We start from the raw sequence: 18,242 nt of genomic DNA on the forward strand, positions 1-18,242 counted from the left end.
AAAACATTCTCCTAGGTGTTATGCAGGAGGAAAAAATGAAGGATAGGGAATATAGCCATCTCAGACACTTTTCTTCCAGAAGCAGACCATTCACAAGATTTCAGGGAGGTAATTCAGGAATCCTGGTAGATTTCAATGCCAGAACTATATAACTAAATTTACTGATGTAACTTGGGTATCAGGAAAATTGTCACACATTAGAAGTCACTGTTTTACAGGCAAAACCCCAGAGTGATCACAACCATGTGACAAGAGTGCTCTTGATTGCTGGTTTGTGTCAGTGCTGGAGGAGATGAATACATGCTAGCTCAGGTTTAATAAAATCCCACTAACATATGCCTATCTTTATGCTATTTTTTTTTTTTATACTGTTATCATGTCTGTAAGTCAGATGTTACAACAGAATTTCTTGTTATTAAATAGAAACATGGTGGAAAACCAATGACTTTGAACATTTTTACCTTGAATCAAATATGCAACAGAGTGCATTAGCTTATGCAGGGTGGACTACAGGTACCCTATTGATTTGACTAAAATGAAAAATATGCATGTAAGTATGTAAGAGATTATAAAATAGGCCTGAAACTCTTGCTTAGACTAAAAAGCATTCTAGAAAAATTATGGGATACAGTCATTCAAGGGCATGAAGGACTTTTGTTCTATGCATTTCCTCCTTTCCAGTGACACACAGAGGAGAAACATGTTCTACAATATCAGAGCATAGCACATACTTGTATGTGACATGTCAAGTCAGTGTATCTGTCTTTAAAACTAAAGGTCTCCCAGTATAAGTGTCTTGTTTGGGAAATTCCACTTGTATTTTCTGCTGGTAGAAGGGCTATCTGGGACCCTAAAGCTGGGAAAAAAAGAAAGCCCAATGCATAAACCACCCTGACAAGACAAGGGTTTATTTGCTGAGCCACCACATTCTTCTTGAATCATGTGGTTAGCTTTTAGAGTCAGAGGCAAGAGCGAAGAGAACTTACTTCAAAGTTTCAGCAAGGAAAAAACTCTGCTGTACATCATCATATGTAGGAGATGAGGAATAGACATCCTTGACACCAGAAAAGCCACCGCTGACTCGGCAATACTTTTCAATTGCCTGCAAATAGGAAGGGAAAAGGAAAATTTAATTGTAGAGCAAAATTTGGAAACATGAAAGGCTCGGGCTCGATCAACGAAGGGTCCATTCACCAAATTCATGTCTCTCAGTTTAAAGACAAGGATGTTGTGCAAGACAGTATCGAATGCTTTGCACAAGTCCAGGCTGACGACATCAGCTGCTCTGCCCCTATCCATCAGTTCTGTAGCCCCATCATAGAAGGCCACCAAATTGGTCAGGCATGATTTGCCCTTAGTGAAGCCATGTTGGCTGTCACCAACCATACTGTACTCATCTTTAGGGACTGTTGATTTCATCTTATAAACTCCTCTAGCTGCTGTTCTCTCCCCACATTTCCATCTCTGATATGTGCTCTTCTCCAGTTCCCCTTTATACACTGGCAACTCTAGTCAGCTTGTGTGTTGGACTGCAGGAGAGCTCTTTAATCTTTAAAGCATAAAGTTTAAATCCATAAACATTCTGTGCAGAAAGGGGCCAATGGATCCATGATTCAGAAATCACCCAGCTAGTCAGCTGCAACACAGTACAGCAAAAAGCACAATGGAAGAGGAGGAGACTGGAAAGAAGGCGTTAGTAGCTCAGAGGACCCCTCGCCTACACTTTCATTATTCCACTCACATGCACGACCTTACAGCACACAAGGATATCAGCCATTAAAACCAGCTCCAAAGAAATAACTCTGAAATGATTCACACGTTATTTGTGCTTCCCTGCTGCCTTGGCAGTGCTTCCTCAGCAGACGCCAACTCTTTTAATAGATTCATGCAGGGACAGAAAAGGAACAGTGATGAAGGAAAATATTTGGTTCAGGATGTCTGTCATTACCAACTACCGAACACAGCTACATGTAGTTCAGTAATCTATGATTCTGCCCGTTAGCCTGTATGAAGTTTTTTCTGCATGATGCTTTAGGTCTAGATTTTAATTAATTCTGGGTTTTGCCAGTTATACTCAACAGAAGCTGAGGGGAATCAAGGCAGGGGGAACAAATAAGTTTTGAATGATGTCCCTTTTTAAGCAGAGAAAACAAATTCTATCAAACTTAACTCTTCAAGGTCCTTACTATAGCCTCTGCATACTAGAAATACTTGGAAACAAAGGAGAATTTGAATACAGACACAAAGAATGCTGGCACATGCCATTACTGAAATCAGGAGAAGAAGTGAAAAGATAGTGAGTCACAGCACATCAGGTACTACAGCTAACCTCCTGCTAGTACGCAGGAGGTTACTTACTTACTTTCCACTCCCACCCTGTGGAAATGTGAGGTTGTTCATAGACCAAAGAATAATCCAGACTGTACAGAGTTCTTTCAAAATTCTGAAGATTTAAAAATTTTCCTTAAAAAGAAGCAACAGGCACTGGCAAAAGGATGTTACTGGAATGGCTGTGGCTCTAGAGCCTGAGCTTATGCCAAGAAAGGTATAGTGTTCCCTGGCAAGCTGGAATCCTCACTGTAATTCCTTATCTCCAGTGGAGCTTTCTCCAAGTTCAAATGGCAATGCTTACTTTCTGTTGTGACTTGAGCCTGAAAGGAAGAAGTGGCTGGATGAATTCTTTTCAGATGCAGTTACTGGTGCAGTCCAGGCTACACTGAGACTATTCACATGCTGGGATTTGGCTTGACCAGGTTTTTCTCTACAGTCTAGACAGAAAGGTGTACGCGACACACCTAGCCTAACAGCATCGCATGTGTGATGATCCCTTTGTCTGCATGCTCGTGCACAGCACAATTGATGCTGGATACTGGATATCACATGACAGCAAACAAGCAAAAAAAAAAAAAAAAAAAAGAAAGGAAAAGGAAAAAAGTAATTGCTTGGCTGACTTCTGCAGAACTAATGCATATGCTGCTTGGGGAACCATTTGCATGTTCCTTCCAACAAGTCCTACTGCTGCTAGGCAGTTGTTACATGAATAAACAAGAGCCAAAGTGCTTTCCTTTCTAGGCAGGAAATGAAGGCCTCCTCTTGTCACTGTCCCCTTGTTTATAATACTGCAGAATGTGACCTTGCCTCTGCTCTGAGCATAGCAAGAAGGCGGGAAAGCTCCAATGGTTATAATCCTGCCAGAATTTCTAGCATGCGTTGTCTGACCTTGAAGGTGCTCCTCTGGTCAGTGACTCGGCAACCCTGACACTGCATGCCACAGCTCAGACAGGAAAAACTTGAAATAATGGTGGCAAAATTAACAGAAGGAACAAATGGTTCCCTTGTTAGGGCACTGGCTCCTTCACCCTCAAGAATTACATTCCCAAATGAGCATAGGAAACACAACTTGTTTACTCTGGAGAGTGTAGATAACAGATAGCACTGAGATCTCACTCTGTGCTGTACAGGTCTCATACTTGGATAACCAAGTGCAAGGCTGGTGAAGCTAGCAGGCTAGGAACCTGAAGAAAGGAAATGTGTGGTTTATATTGATTCTCTCCCTCTTACAATTACGAAGTAGCCTTACATCTTCAGAAATTTCTCTCTGGGGAGACAGTCTCTGGCTAGACTGGAGTTCAGGATAGGTTGAGGATTTATCCTAGTTTATGAGAGATCTAGACAATGCAGGTAGTAGCAATGAACTGTAGAGGAAATGTTTCCTGGAAGACAGCTATACAGGTGTTCATTTACCAATGCATAAACAAACTGTCCTTGATTCAAAGGTGTACAGCACTTAAGGACACTGGCTGAAAAGCTTGGTGCTGTAGACAAGCTACTTAAAAAGCACTTGAAATTTGCAGTGTTCTGCCTTCTCACAGATCTCAGAGTACTTAATGTAGAGGCATCTGATTTGTCACCTAGATACTCTTCCACTCAAGAGCTGAAGACCACTCTCCTTGATAAAACGATGCTAATGTTATTGCACCCCAGAATACAGAGAAATCCTAGATGACTGGAAGGGTATCAAGGTAATGCTACGATTATGTGGCATTGGCAGTCTGAATAATTTTAGGACAGCAGACCTGATGTTAGTTCCAAACAACTACAGAAACACATGTAAAAAATATAGGAGAATAAGAGTACAACTGACACAAATCAGGACGATTTTACAGGAAACTATCCCTCTCACAAGCTTGCTCTCATTCTTTGAGGTCTACAGAACTGACAGATAAAGGGAACTGCAGAGGCATAATAAACTTGACAAGGTTTTAAAGCAATTGTCATGGTACCAAGAGATGTTAAGACAAAGCAGCACTATACCATAGCAATATCACTATCTTAATTTAAAACTGACTGACAGTGCTCTAAGCACACACTGGCAATATAAAATCATCACCAAACAGAGCTGCTTCTCACAGAGATCCACGAGGAGAGGTCTGAAGTTTTATCAACCACTACAACACTACTGCTGGCAAAAATGACATAGGTAAATAACAGCAGACAGTGTAATCTGTATTTAGCAACTGGAGCCCAAACAAAGTGAGTTTCATATAATCAGGCACATATCCCTAAATCTAGACAGAAAGGCTGTCCAGATTTAGAACCAGATTAGTCTGGAAAGTCAAGACACAGAGACACTTCAAAGAATTCAGTGGCCACATGAGACAATTCAGTCTGAGTTCCTGTTAGGATATTGTGGCAAGTGCACACACAGGGACAGTAAACAGGAGCAGGGACATCATTTGACTTTTGCAGAGGGCTCTGGGTAAAGTCAAAACCGGAATATAAAATCCTAGAACTCATTTTCATGCGAGGATGATGAACTGGCGTGGGTGCAGACATGAGGAGAAAATGCTTCACAGCAAGAGACAGTACAATTTGTTTACCATCTTAAGTAGACTCAGTAGCAAGCTTATTACAATCTAGGAAAACTCTTTGGAAAGAAAACATGAAGGAATAAAAGACATTTCAATATGGATATAAAGTCATACGAAAATCCAGTGATTGACAGCTGAAACTAGACAAATTCGAATGTAAAATAAAGCATGTATTTTTAACAGCAAATAAATAATATATAATAATAAGCAAATTAATTAATGGAACCAACTATGAGAAGAAGTGGATTTTCTAGTTCCCTTTATTCAAATCAAGAGCAGAACAGAATACGAGATAGTGAACTCTTGCCAAACACATGTATCTCAGCTCAAAAATGACACAAAGGGACATTTCAGGGGCTATGACATACAGGGAGGCCAGCTGATCTATGCTATTCAGAAATAAAATAGGAGGTGTCTCTAGATCAGACCGCAGCTCTCTCAGCTTCTCTGAGGGTGTTTTTGTGGTTCCATGTGTGGTGGTTCTTGACTATGCCAACAATATGCTCATAAAACTGTGCTACTTTCTCACCAGCTGTGGTACTCACAGCTTCCAACGGGTGAACTCTGAACCTGTGTTTCTTTCACCTCCAACCTATGCCTGGCTCTTTTCTCTCTTCCTGGCTTCACTAAGTAGACAGCTATAGGTCTTTCCACAGCCTCTTACTGTTAAGCCCCAGTTTGCCTGAAGTTAGCCTGAACTTGAGATCTTCTATATTATTTTCACTGTAAGCAGAAAGTCTGACTGAACTCTGCAGCCTCCATGGTGCAACCCTACTTTGTCAGGCATGCAAGTCCCCAACAAATAGTTGAACACTTCATTCACACAACTTAGATTAGTAATTGGCTTTACATACGTAACACAAAGAGGTGGCTCTTATTGCTTTGAAATAATTAGCCTAAAAAAGATTTTAGTAATTTTCTGTATTTAACCTGAATATCTTGCATGCATATTTCTGTAATACTTTAGCCAGCCCCCCAGCATACCATCATCCAATTTGGCTGGTCCAATATAAGATGGATGTTGTCTCTAGTACAGTAGTACTGTCTCTAGCTAAGTACAGTATTAGGGAAAACTAGCCTGCTGTTTATTAGGAAAGAGACAGAGAGCCTTGATTCCCTTGATTGAGGGAATATAAGATTCAACTTCCTGGTTCTTCCTCACAGTCACTGGATTTGGAGCGATGTGACTAAACAGGCCTCGGTTGAAGCACATTTGTACTAAAATGCTCAAGTTTTGTCCAAAAAGTCTAGATTATAAGGCCAAAAAGAAGCTTCCAATTGTGAAAGAGATAAAGAAAGTACAGCACAAAGCTCTGCAAACACACACAATCCAGCCCTCTGTGCAAATCCCCATTAGTAAGAGGCAGAGAGAGCTCTGGGCTGTGAATGCTAATGAAACTTCAGTCATGCAGTATACTTAAAAGCCAGGTGGTTCTGCAATGTATCCCTGATCATCTCTAAAGAGTTCTTAAATTGACAGAAGCAGACATCTAACATATCAGTGAGTTAACCCAAACCCATTTGGGTGGGGATGTATTCATCCATTCAAACCAGTAAACAAGGGACACCACCAAGAACTCAGGCATCAAACAAGTTAGACCATGTTCAGTGCAGAAAAATAAGACCATTTAGAACTCAGAAACAAAACTCTGTTTCCACAACAGTTTAAAAGAACAACCAGACTTCTGATGAGGAAACTATCATTCACCACAAGAAGTCTGTAATACAGATTTCAAAGTATGCTTCAGTTGTTGAGAAGCAAAAGGAAAGCACAGTGTTGTACAAGAGCAGCAAGCCAAATGCTCTGTGTGGCATACCAGATTCTTCTCTATTTATAAAAGGAGGAATAAACACAACCAGAGCTGTGTGTGGTAGGGAAAAAGGAAAAGTGGTGAGTAGGTGTGAGGAGTAAACACAAGAACTTATTATCTAAATGCAGGTAACAGAAAACCCTGGGGAACAAAAAGCTAAAGCTTCCCAAACTTCTGTGTTAGGATGATGGTGGGGTAAGAAACTCTGTAATTGTTGGAGGGAGGGGTATGCAAAACCATTTCTGAAGAGTTCAGAAATAGTTTTATGGCTATGTTGGATAAAGAAACTTTTTTATTGAGGAAGCAAGTAAGAAAAGGCCCTCTGTAAGGACAGAGGTAGTTCAGCACATGGGTTGCTTGCTTTACACAACTTCAATACAGCTTGACAGAAGGATAAACCAAAATTGTACCCTGCACACAGAGAAAACTGCAGACCGGGGAGGAGGGAGGGAGGGTTTGGTTTGCAAACATGAAGGCAAATGGAGAAAAGTGAACAAAATACAATTCAAAGACATGCTTTGCAGTGTCCTTAAGAGACAGATCCTGGCCTGAAACATTACATTTGTGAATTCTTTAACATAGTACACAGGCCCCCATCTCTGCTCAGATCATCCAGCCATAGCTTCTGCCAGGATCTGGTGCTACATCAGCAAGCCTTTGCAGTACCCACACCAGCAATGAGCAGGCTGCTAGATCTGTTTGTTTGTCATATTAGAGACATGCATAGTTTGGGCAGGAGGGATGATCTGACTCCATGTTTCATGCTTTGGAGAGGGAGGCAATGCATTCTCTAACACAAATGTGACAAATGTTGAACCTCTTTCCAGAGTGACATACTGTTAGTTATATCAAAACAGCCTACAAAGAAAAACTTTGTCCAGACTAGGACACAATGTTAAAATACTTGAACTCTCTATGTAGTTGTGACTGCACTGAAGGACTGATAGGGATGAGCTCAGCTAAATACTCTGACTCATTAACCATCTTTCACCTGAGGAATACAAGCTTCTCAACAGAGCTTTTCCTCAAAGTACTTTTTTAGGTCTCTTGCCTCTGGAACAAAGCTGGTTTTAACCTGCAGAATAAAGTTTCTCCAGGCACTTGGTTCATCTCTTCCTTTGCTCTTCCTCATGGCCTTTGGCTGTAGTCAAAATATTTCATTAGTGTCTTCACATTTTTAATATTCACTCTCATCTCTGAAACTGGCTTTGACCTGTGTTGCCACAGACAGCTGGAGCTGTAGTAGGGAAGTAGAGGAGCTATAGTAATCCACAGATCTTGAAGACGACCAGAAAACTGCTTGGACAGCAAATCAGTTTAGCACAAGCCCAACACAGACCAGCAGGTGGAAGCAGTGAGAAAGATGAGACCAAACAGCCTCACAAGTTGCCTTTTAAATGCTTCCGAGGGTTCAAACTCTTTTGGGGATTACAAATAATTTTTGCAGTTAGAATATTACACTGTTATGTGAAAATGCTGCCTAGTTATTCACATAGCACATAACCAATGAGTGGCAGATGAAGGAGTTATCTAAGTACAAAGGATGAATGAAGGAAGGCCATGAGCACAGATCTGTGTCTAACAACGAATCTAGGCTTCTGTAGACCAGTACTAGCATTTCTAATGAGAAAGACTCAGAAACATTTTCGCACTCAGGAATTTGACTAAAACATTCAACAACCAGATTTAAACCCGGGAAATCAGATAAAAAAAATCTCTAAAGTACCTTAGTAACAATTTTTAAGTTCTGCTTATATGACATTACTTACTGATTTATCATCTACTTCTTATAATGCTGTAATTTTTGTTATAATTAAGTAAATCTAAAATGACTGGCAATTTTTCTTCCTTCCAGTCAGACAACTAAGAAAAGAAAAAGCCATGATACCAACCCACATATACGTATGTGCACGCTATGTAGTCTACAAACCATTTGAGAACAGTCGTCCTACCACTTGTGTGATAGCTGACAAAGAAGAAACTGTAAGAAATAGCTTAGCTTTTATTCTGAGTGAGAACACATGCTTAGCAAAGTTATTTATAATACACTTTCATTTCCCAAGATGAATTACTTCTCTCAGGGGCCTGTGGACTACAGATAACAGTAGAAGTCATAACCAGTAGATTCTATTTCCATGCCTAAAACTCATCAGCTTTATAATGCTGAATGCATCTCTCATCTGTGCATCTGGTTCAGCAGTTGAAAAACAGGAATATCTGTGCACACCCCCATATGTATCCTGGTTTATGGGAACTTGTGAAAATCAATTACCATTTGAAGCGCTTCAGTACCATGAGCTTAAAGTAGCTACAGAAGAAAAATACATGGAATTAAATTATGGACAGATAATTAATACAGTTACCTGTGTTGCCTCCCAGCCCCACTGCCTGTACTTGGGATCGTGGGTAAACCTCCACATATACCAGTAGGTCTCAATCACCTCTGGTCTTAGGATGTAATACTTCTCATTCTGCCGCACAGCCACTGCCTCTACGCCACCATCAAATTTGAATGCTTCTGGACCCAGCTTTAATGCTGCAAAGGTAAGAAGAAAATAAAAAAAAAAGAAAAAGAAAGAAAAAAATGATTCAATGATTCCTTACCACTCTTTGCAGGAAGGGTGGGTGGGAGACTGCTAGATCCCAAGCATGTAAGAAAAACAAAATGAGCTTGTCTTTAAGCAGTTTCCTAAGTATTTCCTATTGTTGAGGCCTATAATTTGTTATGAATAATTTACCCAATTCCTGTGAGAAAAGTACCTATCTTGACAGTAATCCTCTTGAAACCTAATGAAACACTAAGAATATAAACACATTCATCATTAACACCTTCAATTCTAGGATAAAATTAAAGTGCCTGACACCAGTTCTTACCAACAAAAGGAAAAAAAGTCAGCAGAGGTTTGATGTCCTTTGATCCCAGCCAGCTCAGCAGGAAAACAACAAAACCAGGTACCACCATCTCAATTAACCTGCATCTTTAACCAAACTCTCTTGGTTTACGCTAGTGACATGCTAACTGATGTGCTTCATAATGTGATCCTCAAGTAAATGGTTTACAACTAGGCAATGAAAACTTAGCCACACCTGAACATAAATCTCTGAACTAAGAGATTCACTATTTCAGCCCTTAAAGAAGCTATAACAGCCCTGTGCCAGCATCTGGAAGTCTACTCATTTAAGAAGGCACCTGCAGAGAAGCTGTCTATAATATGAAGATGCAATTACATACATTTTTTATTATACAGCTACACATAATTCCTCAAAAATGCACCCTTATCTACAGCTGCACCCCACTCTTTACTTTAGCAGAGTTTTTAAGGTGCTGAACTTTGAAGCTGCCCTCAAACTTTAAGTATTATCAAAGCCATTGTGTCATTCCTATGGGCTAGAGGCTCCAATTAACCTTGGTCTCATGAGTCAGAGAGGGGAGCCTTAGAATACTACAATGAAAAATCTGAGCACTCCCAGTGTGTGCCCCAGCAGAAAATCTCCAACAAAGAGTTCCCTATTATTTTTGTTTCAAGGGAGTACAGCTCCAGATGCCAATAGAGAAAAAGCACTACTCTTACACTTCAGCCACACGCATGGCAAAGGAAAACCCCATCAAGAAATGGTTACAATAGTTCTTTCAAAATTGGTCATTTTACTAGCTTCAGTAAAAAAAAAAAAGTACAAATTTTACTGCAATATCAATGAGACTAGATACAGAATTTTACCTATCCAAAATTAAGAAGATAAGAATGGCCATTCTGGACCAGATGGAAGCTCTGTCTGGTGCAGTATCACTTCTCCAGCAATGGCTAAAATCAGACACAGATGGGGAAGAGAAAGAATGGGCCAAGTATATGAGAGACCTTTTCACCTTCGCTATCAGTCTGCAAATTTTTTGAGCTCAAGACTTCTCCTAAACTAGACATACTTTTGAACATGGTGGGTAATTTTTGATAGATTTATTTTCCAATATTTATCTGGTGTTTCACAGAATCACAGAACGGTTTGGGTTGGAAAGGACCTTAAGATCATCTAGTTCCACCACCCTGCCACAGGCAGTGACACCTTCCACTAGACCAGGTTGCTCGAAGTCCCATTCACCTGGCCTTGAACACTGCCAGGGATAGGGCAGCCACAGCTTCTCTGGTAAAACCTGTGTACGTCTTAAGCATCCAGACACACCTCTGCTAAGGCATTCCACATGTCTAATATCTCGTTGGTGTAGAACCACATTTTTTGTTCTTTTCCACTTTCAGCTCGGTCCCTGCTAGACTTATTCAATAGTCTGGAGGTCTTGCCTTAGAGAAGAGAGCGAACAACTGATTCCCATCCACTCTCTCCAGTCCCTGGTGATGTTGCAAATCTGTTGCATCCTACCTAGAATGTGCCTTTTCCATGCTGAAGAATACTACCTAATTCAATTGTTCTTTGACCGGAAACTGTTTCATATCTTTAAGTTTCCTCCTAGCCTTTCTCTCTGCAATTCTTCCAATGTTGCTATATCCTTTGTGAAATGAGAGGACCAGCCTGAATACAGCACTAAAAGTGTGGACAAGGTTAATATAGTGACATAATGACATTTTCTATTTTGCTCTTGCTCACTTTGTTTTTCCTGACTGCTACTAAGCTGGCATTTTCATAATCTCAAGAGCAATTTTCTGAGTTGTAATGGTCAGTTCAGAGCTCATTGTTTTATATGTGAGGTTATGAATAATTTTTTTTGCAGGTGCCTCACTCTACATTTAACTACATAGGATTTAATTTAGTAATTTATTGTAGAATTACTCAACCTCATAAAACCTCTGTGCAATTTTTCTGCTTTCTTTCATCCTTGGTATCCTGAATAGGTTTTTGAATTATTATCAGTATCTTTGTCTTACTGTTCCTGCCCTTTTCCTAATTATTTATATGTGTGTACATAGAATCATAGAATCAACCAGGTTGGAAAATACCTTTAAGATCAAGTCCAACTGTTCCCCAGCACTGCCACCACTAAACCATATCACTAAGCATCTATGGCCATGAATCAGTCCACACCAAAGCAGGTACATCTTGAAGCATCTATGGCTATAGTCATGTCTGATCTGCAGTAGTTACACCTCTGAAAGGGACTGTGGCTCAAGGATAGGTGAAGGTACACCTTGAAGCATCCGTGGCTGTGGATAAGTCCATGCTGTGATAATATGCGTATATTTTTATTTATATATACATATATGCATGTATTAAAATATAAAATATAAAATGTAAATATACTATACATATATAGACATCTATACACACACATGTATAAATATATATCAGAGCATCACTGGTTAACTACCATTTGTCCATTGCAAGACCTGACTAATTTACCTCTACCCTATTTGTTATACTACAGCCATTTATTTTCTCCATGCAGGTACTTGCTGTTTATGCAGTAGCTGCTTAATATCCCTGAAGGGCCTTGTGAAAAAGCCTTTTGGAAATATGGCAAACCGTGCAGCCGCATTAGTCTTATCTACCAAAGAAGCAGGATTTCAGGCAATTCTTGTGATGCATAACCTGCAGGAACTGTGACACCTCCACTTGCTTCGTAGCCTGATGGTGCATTGGATCTTTACTTATTTACTCAGATCTACTTCTAATGTTATTGGGCACTACAAGAAATTCTACCACCCAAGGATGGGTGACCCCTACATATTGTGACAATCTCACTGAAGTTTTACCTGAAACCAAGGATGAAAAATTAATCACAGCATTTCTACTAATAGCTGACTAAAGTAAAGAAGCTACTATGAACATAGTACCTTTCAAGGGAGTATTCTAAGCAAAGAACTATCTAAGGCCATTTTACAATGCTATAGTGGTCACACTTTAACCCAGGTATTTTAGCATTATTGGGGCTGATAGGCTGGGCAGGGAGAGCAGATGAGAACATCTCACATTATAGTGCAAAATTGCAAAGCTAATTAGAACTATTTTAAAAGATATTTTAACTGATGTAACACTTCAATGAGAGCTGTATTTAAAGCTGCTAAAACTAAGGGCAAAAAGGACTTCTAGATAAATATCTATATAGCTCCTTGTAGAAATAATCTTGAAAACAGTGTAATTTTTTTTGCATGTTCCTTTAAGACTAGAGTCAATCTAGCAATAAATTTCCTGAAAGTAATAATAATAATAGCAATAATAATAACTATTATTATTATTGCATAATATTATAATAATAGTTTCTAGGGCTTAATTCATATAAAATTTGAGGAAGAGAAACTCCAAGATCCTTTTTTATTGAGACTTTCTGAACCATTCCATCAACATACATTGTTATTTTATACTTCTCAATTATCTTGTTTCTTCCATCTTTCCCTGTTTAGTGCTTACTGAAAATCTTGGGACAGAGACAACATCTACTCATACCCTTACCATGTCTCATCTGAAACCTCAAGTCATCTGGCTTATTCTGCATTGGAAACGTCACATACATGAACCAGCTAAAGCTGTACCCAGACTTGAGGACAGTTCTTCATGAAATTTTAAAGACATGCAAAAAACTTCATCCTAAAATAATCTGTATGTAGTATGTAAAGGATTGACTGACTGTCAGCTAATGGCTGGGAAAATTCTCATGTGTAAGGGATGATATCTTTTACTAAAAACACCGTGTGCTATAAACCAGTACACGCTGCCATCTATATAAATAATCTTGCTAATTAATCTAACCTTTACAATACCTATGAAAGCTCGTTATTCACATTGATTTGTTAGTGGTCTTTCTGTTCTTTCAGTTTCATTGGACATTCTTTTTTTTTTTCACCATTCACGGATTTTGCATTAGCAGTTATTTTATGCCTTTGCCATATTTCTTAATTCTGCATGGAAATTAAAGTTGTTTCATAATGTAGTAATTTTATACTAAAATATTATAACACCAGGCATGTACTGCAGTTTATTATAAGCAACCCTGGGAAGACACAGGAAAGGACAACTCTGGTTCATCTGAAGAAAAGAGCTCTCTAGCCTCAGCACTCAGCCTCCTCAGGGGACAGCGAATAGGGAGAGTTCTTCCAAGTCTATAGGAAAAAGAGATCAGGCTCTCCCCTTTGCTGAAACATAAAGGTATCATTTGAATCAGGATGACTGTCTGCCTTCTGAAAGAGAGTGTTTTTCTGCAGCCAGATAGCTCTGCATTGAAGTGTACAATTCTGTTTCAAATCCTGTTATTAAATCATAATGAAGTTGATATTTTGCATGTAACGATTATTTGCTTTGAAAAATCAGTCCAGGGAGAAAAAAAACCCCACATTCCTGAGATTGCAGGATTGAACAAAAGAAAACTAGGGCACTGCAAACGTATAGCTGTCTGTACAGCTTCCAAACTGCTTCCTGCATGTGTGTGTGTCCTTATTCAGTCATTAAATATGCAACCCTAACTTCTACCCCTCACCATCTTTTGACTTATTTAGGGTACAGAAGAAACATCTGAAGGAATAAAATTAGGAGGGCACAAACAACTGTAAATTTGGCAGTGCTTACTTTTAAGTGTCAAATGAAACATTTAAATTAAGCTTTTCAGAATGCAACAACAGTTACTGTGTCCTACCTTTTCCCTTAAGCATTCTCCTGTTTTTTTCTTCCTTTTTCTTTTTTTTTTTTTTTTTTTTTTTTAATGCTGTTGCTACCCAGGTAAAAGCATCACTTATGGGATTGAATTCTTTAAAATGACAGGCAATTATACAGTGATATTACATAATCCTGTGAATAACACATGAATTCTCATCTTAAAACTGATTTTTAGTTACAATTACTTCTACTAGGAAGTTATTCTGGAAGCTCACTTCTCTGACGGCTACACAAAGCTATTTACAATTTCCAACCTACATTTATTCATGGCAAGCTTACTAATCTTGCTCTTGGTACAACTGTGTAGTTTATATCTTAAAATAACTCCTTCTTTTCACTCTTTACCCCTTGAGATGACAACAGATTTATTTCCTTTTTTGGCATTATTTTTCAAGGCTGAGCAGGCCAAGCTGTCTTATTTTTCAACTGTAAAACAAAAGCTCTGTTGCTCTAATAATTCTGTTGGTTCTTGGTTTGCATTTGTTCTGCTTGAAGTTCAAATTCGTATAGCACATTCTGGATGACAAACGATACATGTCTTCTAAGGCAGTGTTAATATTCCCTAATCTCTGTTGAAAATTCCTCACCTGATACAGACAAGGACTGCACTGAGCAGGTTCCTCTAAACTCCTAGTTTAGAGAAAGAGTTCCTGCCTTTTTTACTAGTGAACTTACTTCTGACAGTCCAGCCCTCAAGATCTTGTTTGCTATTCTGCGACTCTTCTGTTTTAATTGTGTCTTATGATCTTATGGCCACTGTAATTCCAATCAGCACACTCCAACTTCATGCAGAGGTCACTATTAAAAAATGCAAAATAAACCTGTTCCAAAAGACGGAACTTGGGAACCTTCCAGCTCAACAGCGAAGCCTGTATTGCCTCCTCTCTAGTCAGGTCTTTGGCTGTCTCACAGTTTGCATAATAGTCATCATCTTCTCTAGTTTAATTGTACTTATCCAGAATGTACTATCGCTAAAACTAATAAAAGCTGTATTTACAAATTTTTAACTCTACATAACAGTAAGAACAGTATATATGAAATGAAAAACTGCCCTATATATCTGGGAGGACAAGAGTCCACATACAGTCCTTCCTCCCTGCACTCATATAACCTATCTTAGCCGACTGATTCAAAAATAGGAAGGAACCACATGCAATCTGTTTTTACATTTACTCACCATGATGTAGATCACAATTAAATATGTGGATGTTCAAAATTTATACTGGTATAGAAACCACTGCATGTTAGATAAGACATAGGTCCATAACACATCTTAAAAAATAATTACAACAATTTCTGTATTTTAACTAGTGAAATAACTAGATTAGGAATAGATCTTACTTGTCCTGTCATATGACTCGTGACATGTATGTGCAATTTCAGCTCCAAGCTGCAAATAATGTCCAGCTTTATCATCTCTGGAACCATCTGCTCCAAGGGCAAACATTCCCCCTGCAAAACAGGTCAAGTGGCCCATCTTTCTTTCAAGGTGCCCGTTCTTCCACTCCCCAATGAAGGTCAGTCCTCCATTGGACTTTCTGACAAGATGCTTTTCTATGGCCTACAAGAAGATTAAGAGAACTTTTAAATACTGTTTCACATGCACTGTTTTACGTAACTAAACTCTCTTTGGAAGAATAAAGTACTGCTTTTAAAACAACAACAAAAAATTCTTCTTTCAAATTCACTTCTTAGCACTTCAGGAGCAAACAGCTATAATATAATTTCAATACATGCAAGAAATACCCTAACTGTTAAAAGATGTTAATAAGATCGAACACAGGAAAATAACAACACAGATAAAATTGTACTTTTAGCTGAGAACTCAGCATGTATTTTATGGCTCAAACAGTGTTTGTCTACTCATTAACTCTGAGAAGTACCTATACGTTCTGCTGTACAGTTTGTGTGTACTCCTAAGATACATCCACATTGGAATGTTTTGGTCAGCAATATATGTACAGGTAGCACCTGTACTTTCAGTCAGTCTTTAATAGGAAGTGACAGGAATGATCCAGCCCCCTTTTAGCTGCTTCTCTGTGGCAGCTTTCTGATTACATGTGGTCAAAGGATGGGTGAGGGTTAGAGTAACTGTTAAAAAAAAATATCACCTTACAGGTGAGGCAACTGCTGCCTTCTTTGCGCATTTGTACCTATATTGTTGCTTGTGGCTTGTAAATGGATTCTTCTGGTAGTAGGAAGGAGAACAGCTGACCTAACATTCCGAAGTTTGCAGGCTATGTGATACAACACATTTATGTAAGCCTCTTTCAGAGAGGTTCACAATCCCCACCAATCTACTGAAATACTATCTTAAGCATTAGACAGTTTTTCTTTTACCTAGGATCTTGTTACAATTGAGATCTATAATAGTAAAGGCAATTATCTTTTTACCATGGAGACATTGTTCCTATCTTCTCTTCAGAAATCTCCTTAGTACTTCCACACATAACCATCTGATGGGTTCACAACTTTCTTCAAAGCACATGACTGGTAACAGTACTCCAAGGCTGATTGGAGTTGAAGGATTAAAGTGCCTTTAAAAAGGCATTTTCTACTCTCCTTGCCATCCACAAGATCTATTACAGAAGTGAATTACTATCCCTCTTCATTAATTTTCTGGTATCTACAACAAATTACATCCCAAATGCCCACAACCGTTTGCACTGAAGCTTAGATATACTGAGAACATCCAGGCAGAGGATCCTGCATGTAAATGAAGCGGTTATTGTGGATATGGAGGTCATGTCTGCTGCACACCCTTGTCTCCTTGTTATCCACACAGTGCCAACTACGCAGTTTGCTACAATAAAGATTCAAGCAATAAGTACATAGATTAATCAGCTTGCAACCTGTAATTCAGGTTCAAAAGCAGAGAGCAAAATAGCTTTTCCCTCAAAATAAAAAACGTGAGACTGTTTTATTTTCAATAACATGGACAAATGAAAAGTTTCAAGGTCTTCCTGTGACTGTAGTAGTTATACTTCAGTGATACAGGACTGTTAGAGCAGATGCACTGAACCCATCAATATCTGGTAACATGGAAGTCCTTTATCCAGATACACAGTGCAGAGAGAACACAGAAATAACTGAGAGAGCAGAACCCAGTCCATCTCTGCCAGCTGCCAGAGTGGTTGTCCAACAATCATGCACATTGGCATTGGGTACCATGGCTTTCCGCAGAGCCCTGGGAGGAGCAGTAAGAGACTCTGGAGACCAGGAAGCTTTCTCATCAGTCCTCCTGATCACTGGGAAGGGGTTTGAAAGGGCCAGTCGAATTGGGCTATTCAACAATGGTTACAGGACTGGTGCCACAGACAGGGTTTCAACTACTTAGATCATGGGACTTGCTTTGAGAAACATGGGGCTTTAAACTAAAGTTGCTGGGGCAGGGGAATCTCAATCAATCCTGCTCCTACCAGTTTGATGCTATTGCCAGTAAGAGATGCCCAGAGCTTGCAGAGGGGTCACAGGTCAGCAGGAGAGCACCAGAACATCAGCACAAAGGAATTCCAGCCACTCCAATGAGTAAGCTGGCAGCCATATATCAGGTTAGGAAGGCTGAAGACCCAACAGAATTAAATCTGGCCAGGGATGTAAAGAACAACAAAGAAAGCTTCTGTAAGTACAGTGGGGATAAAAAGGAACATGAGGGAAAATGTGGGCCCTCTCCAGAAGAAAATGGGAGACCTGGTTACCCTGGACATGGAGAAGGCTGAGGTACCCAGCGACGTTTTTGCCTCAGCCTTCACCGGCAAGTGCTCCAGCCACACCACCCAAGTTGCAGAAGGCAAAGGCAGGACTGGGAAAATGAACTGCCTGCTGTAGGAGAAGATCAGTTTCAAGATCATTTAAGGAACCTGAACGTGCACAAGTATATGGGACCTGATGAGATGTACCTGTGGGTGCAGAGGGAACTGGCTAAGCCACTATCCATCATATCTGAGAAGCTGTGGCAGTCTGGGGA

General features: G+C 39.5%; 1 protein-coding gene across 2 annotated transcripts in view; it reads right to left on the reverse strand.

The window, feature by feature from the left end:
* Positions 1 to 18,242, reverse strand: part of MAN1A2 (mannosidase alpha class 1A member 2) — a 138,126-nt gene that overhangs the window by 7,237 nt on the left and 112,647 nt on the right. For both annotated transcript variants that reach the window (XR_013956361.1, XM_080612219.1), the window contains exons 10-12: positions 15,617 to 15,836; positions 9,046 to 9,218; positions 987 to 1,102 (exon numbers count right to left, since the gene is read on the reverse strand). Coding sequence is in view for 1 of the 2 variants with exons in the window: in XM_080612219.1 (XP_080468345.1) it covers positions 987 to 1,102; positions 9,046 to 9,218; positions 15,617 to 15,836 (509 nt within the window). In the remaining variant the exon portion in view is untranslated. The remainder of the gene's footprint in view (positions 1 to 986; positions 1,103 to 9,045; positions 9,219 to 15,616; positions 15,837 to 18,242) is intronic.

Source organism: Psittacula echo (genome assembly GCF_963264785.1).
Source record: "Psittacula echo genome assembly, chromosome: 3".
Taxonomy (NCBI): Eukaryota; Metazoa; Chordata; class Aves; order Psittaciformes; family Psittacidae; genus Psittacula; species Psittacula echo.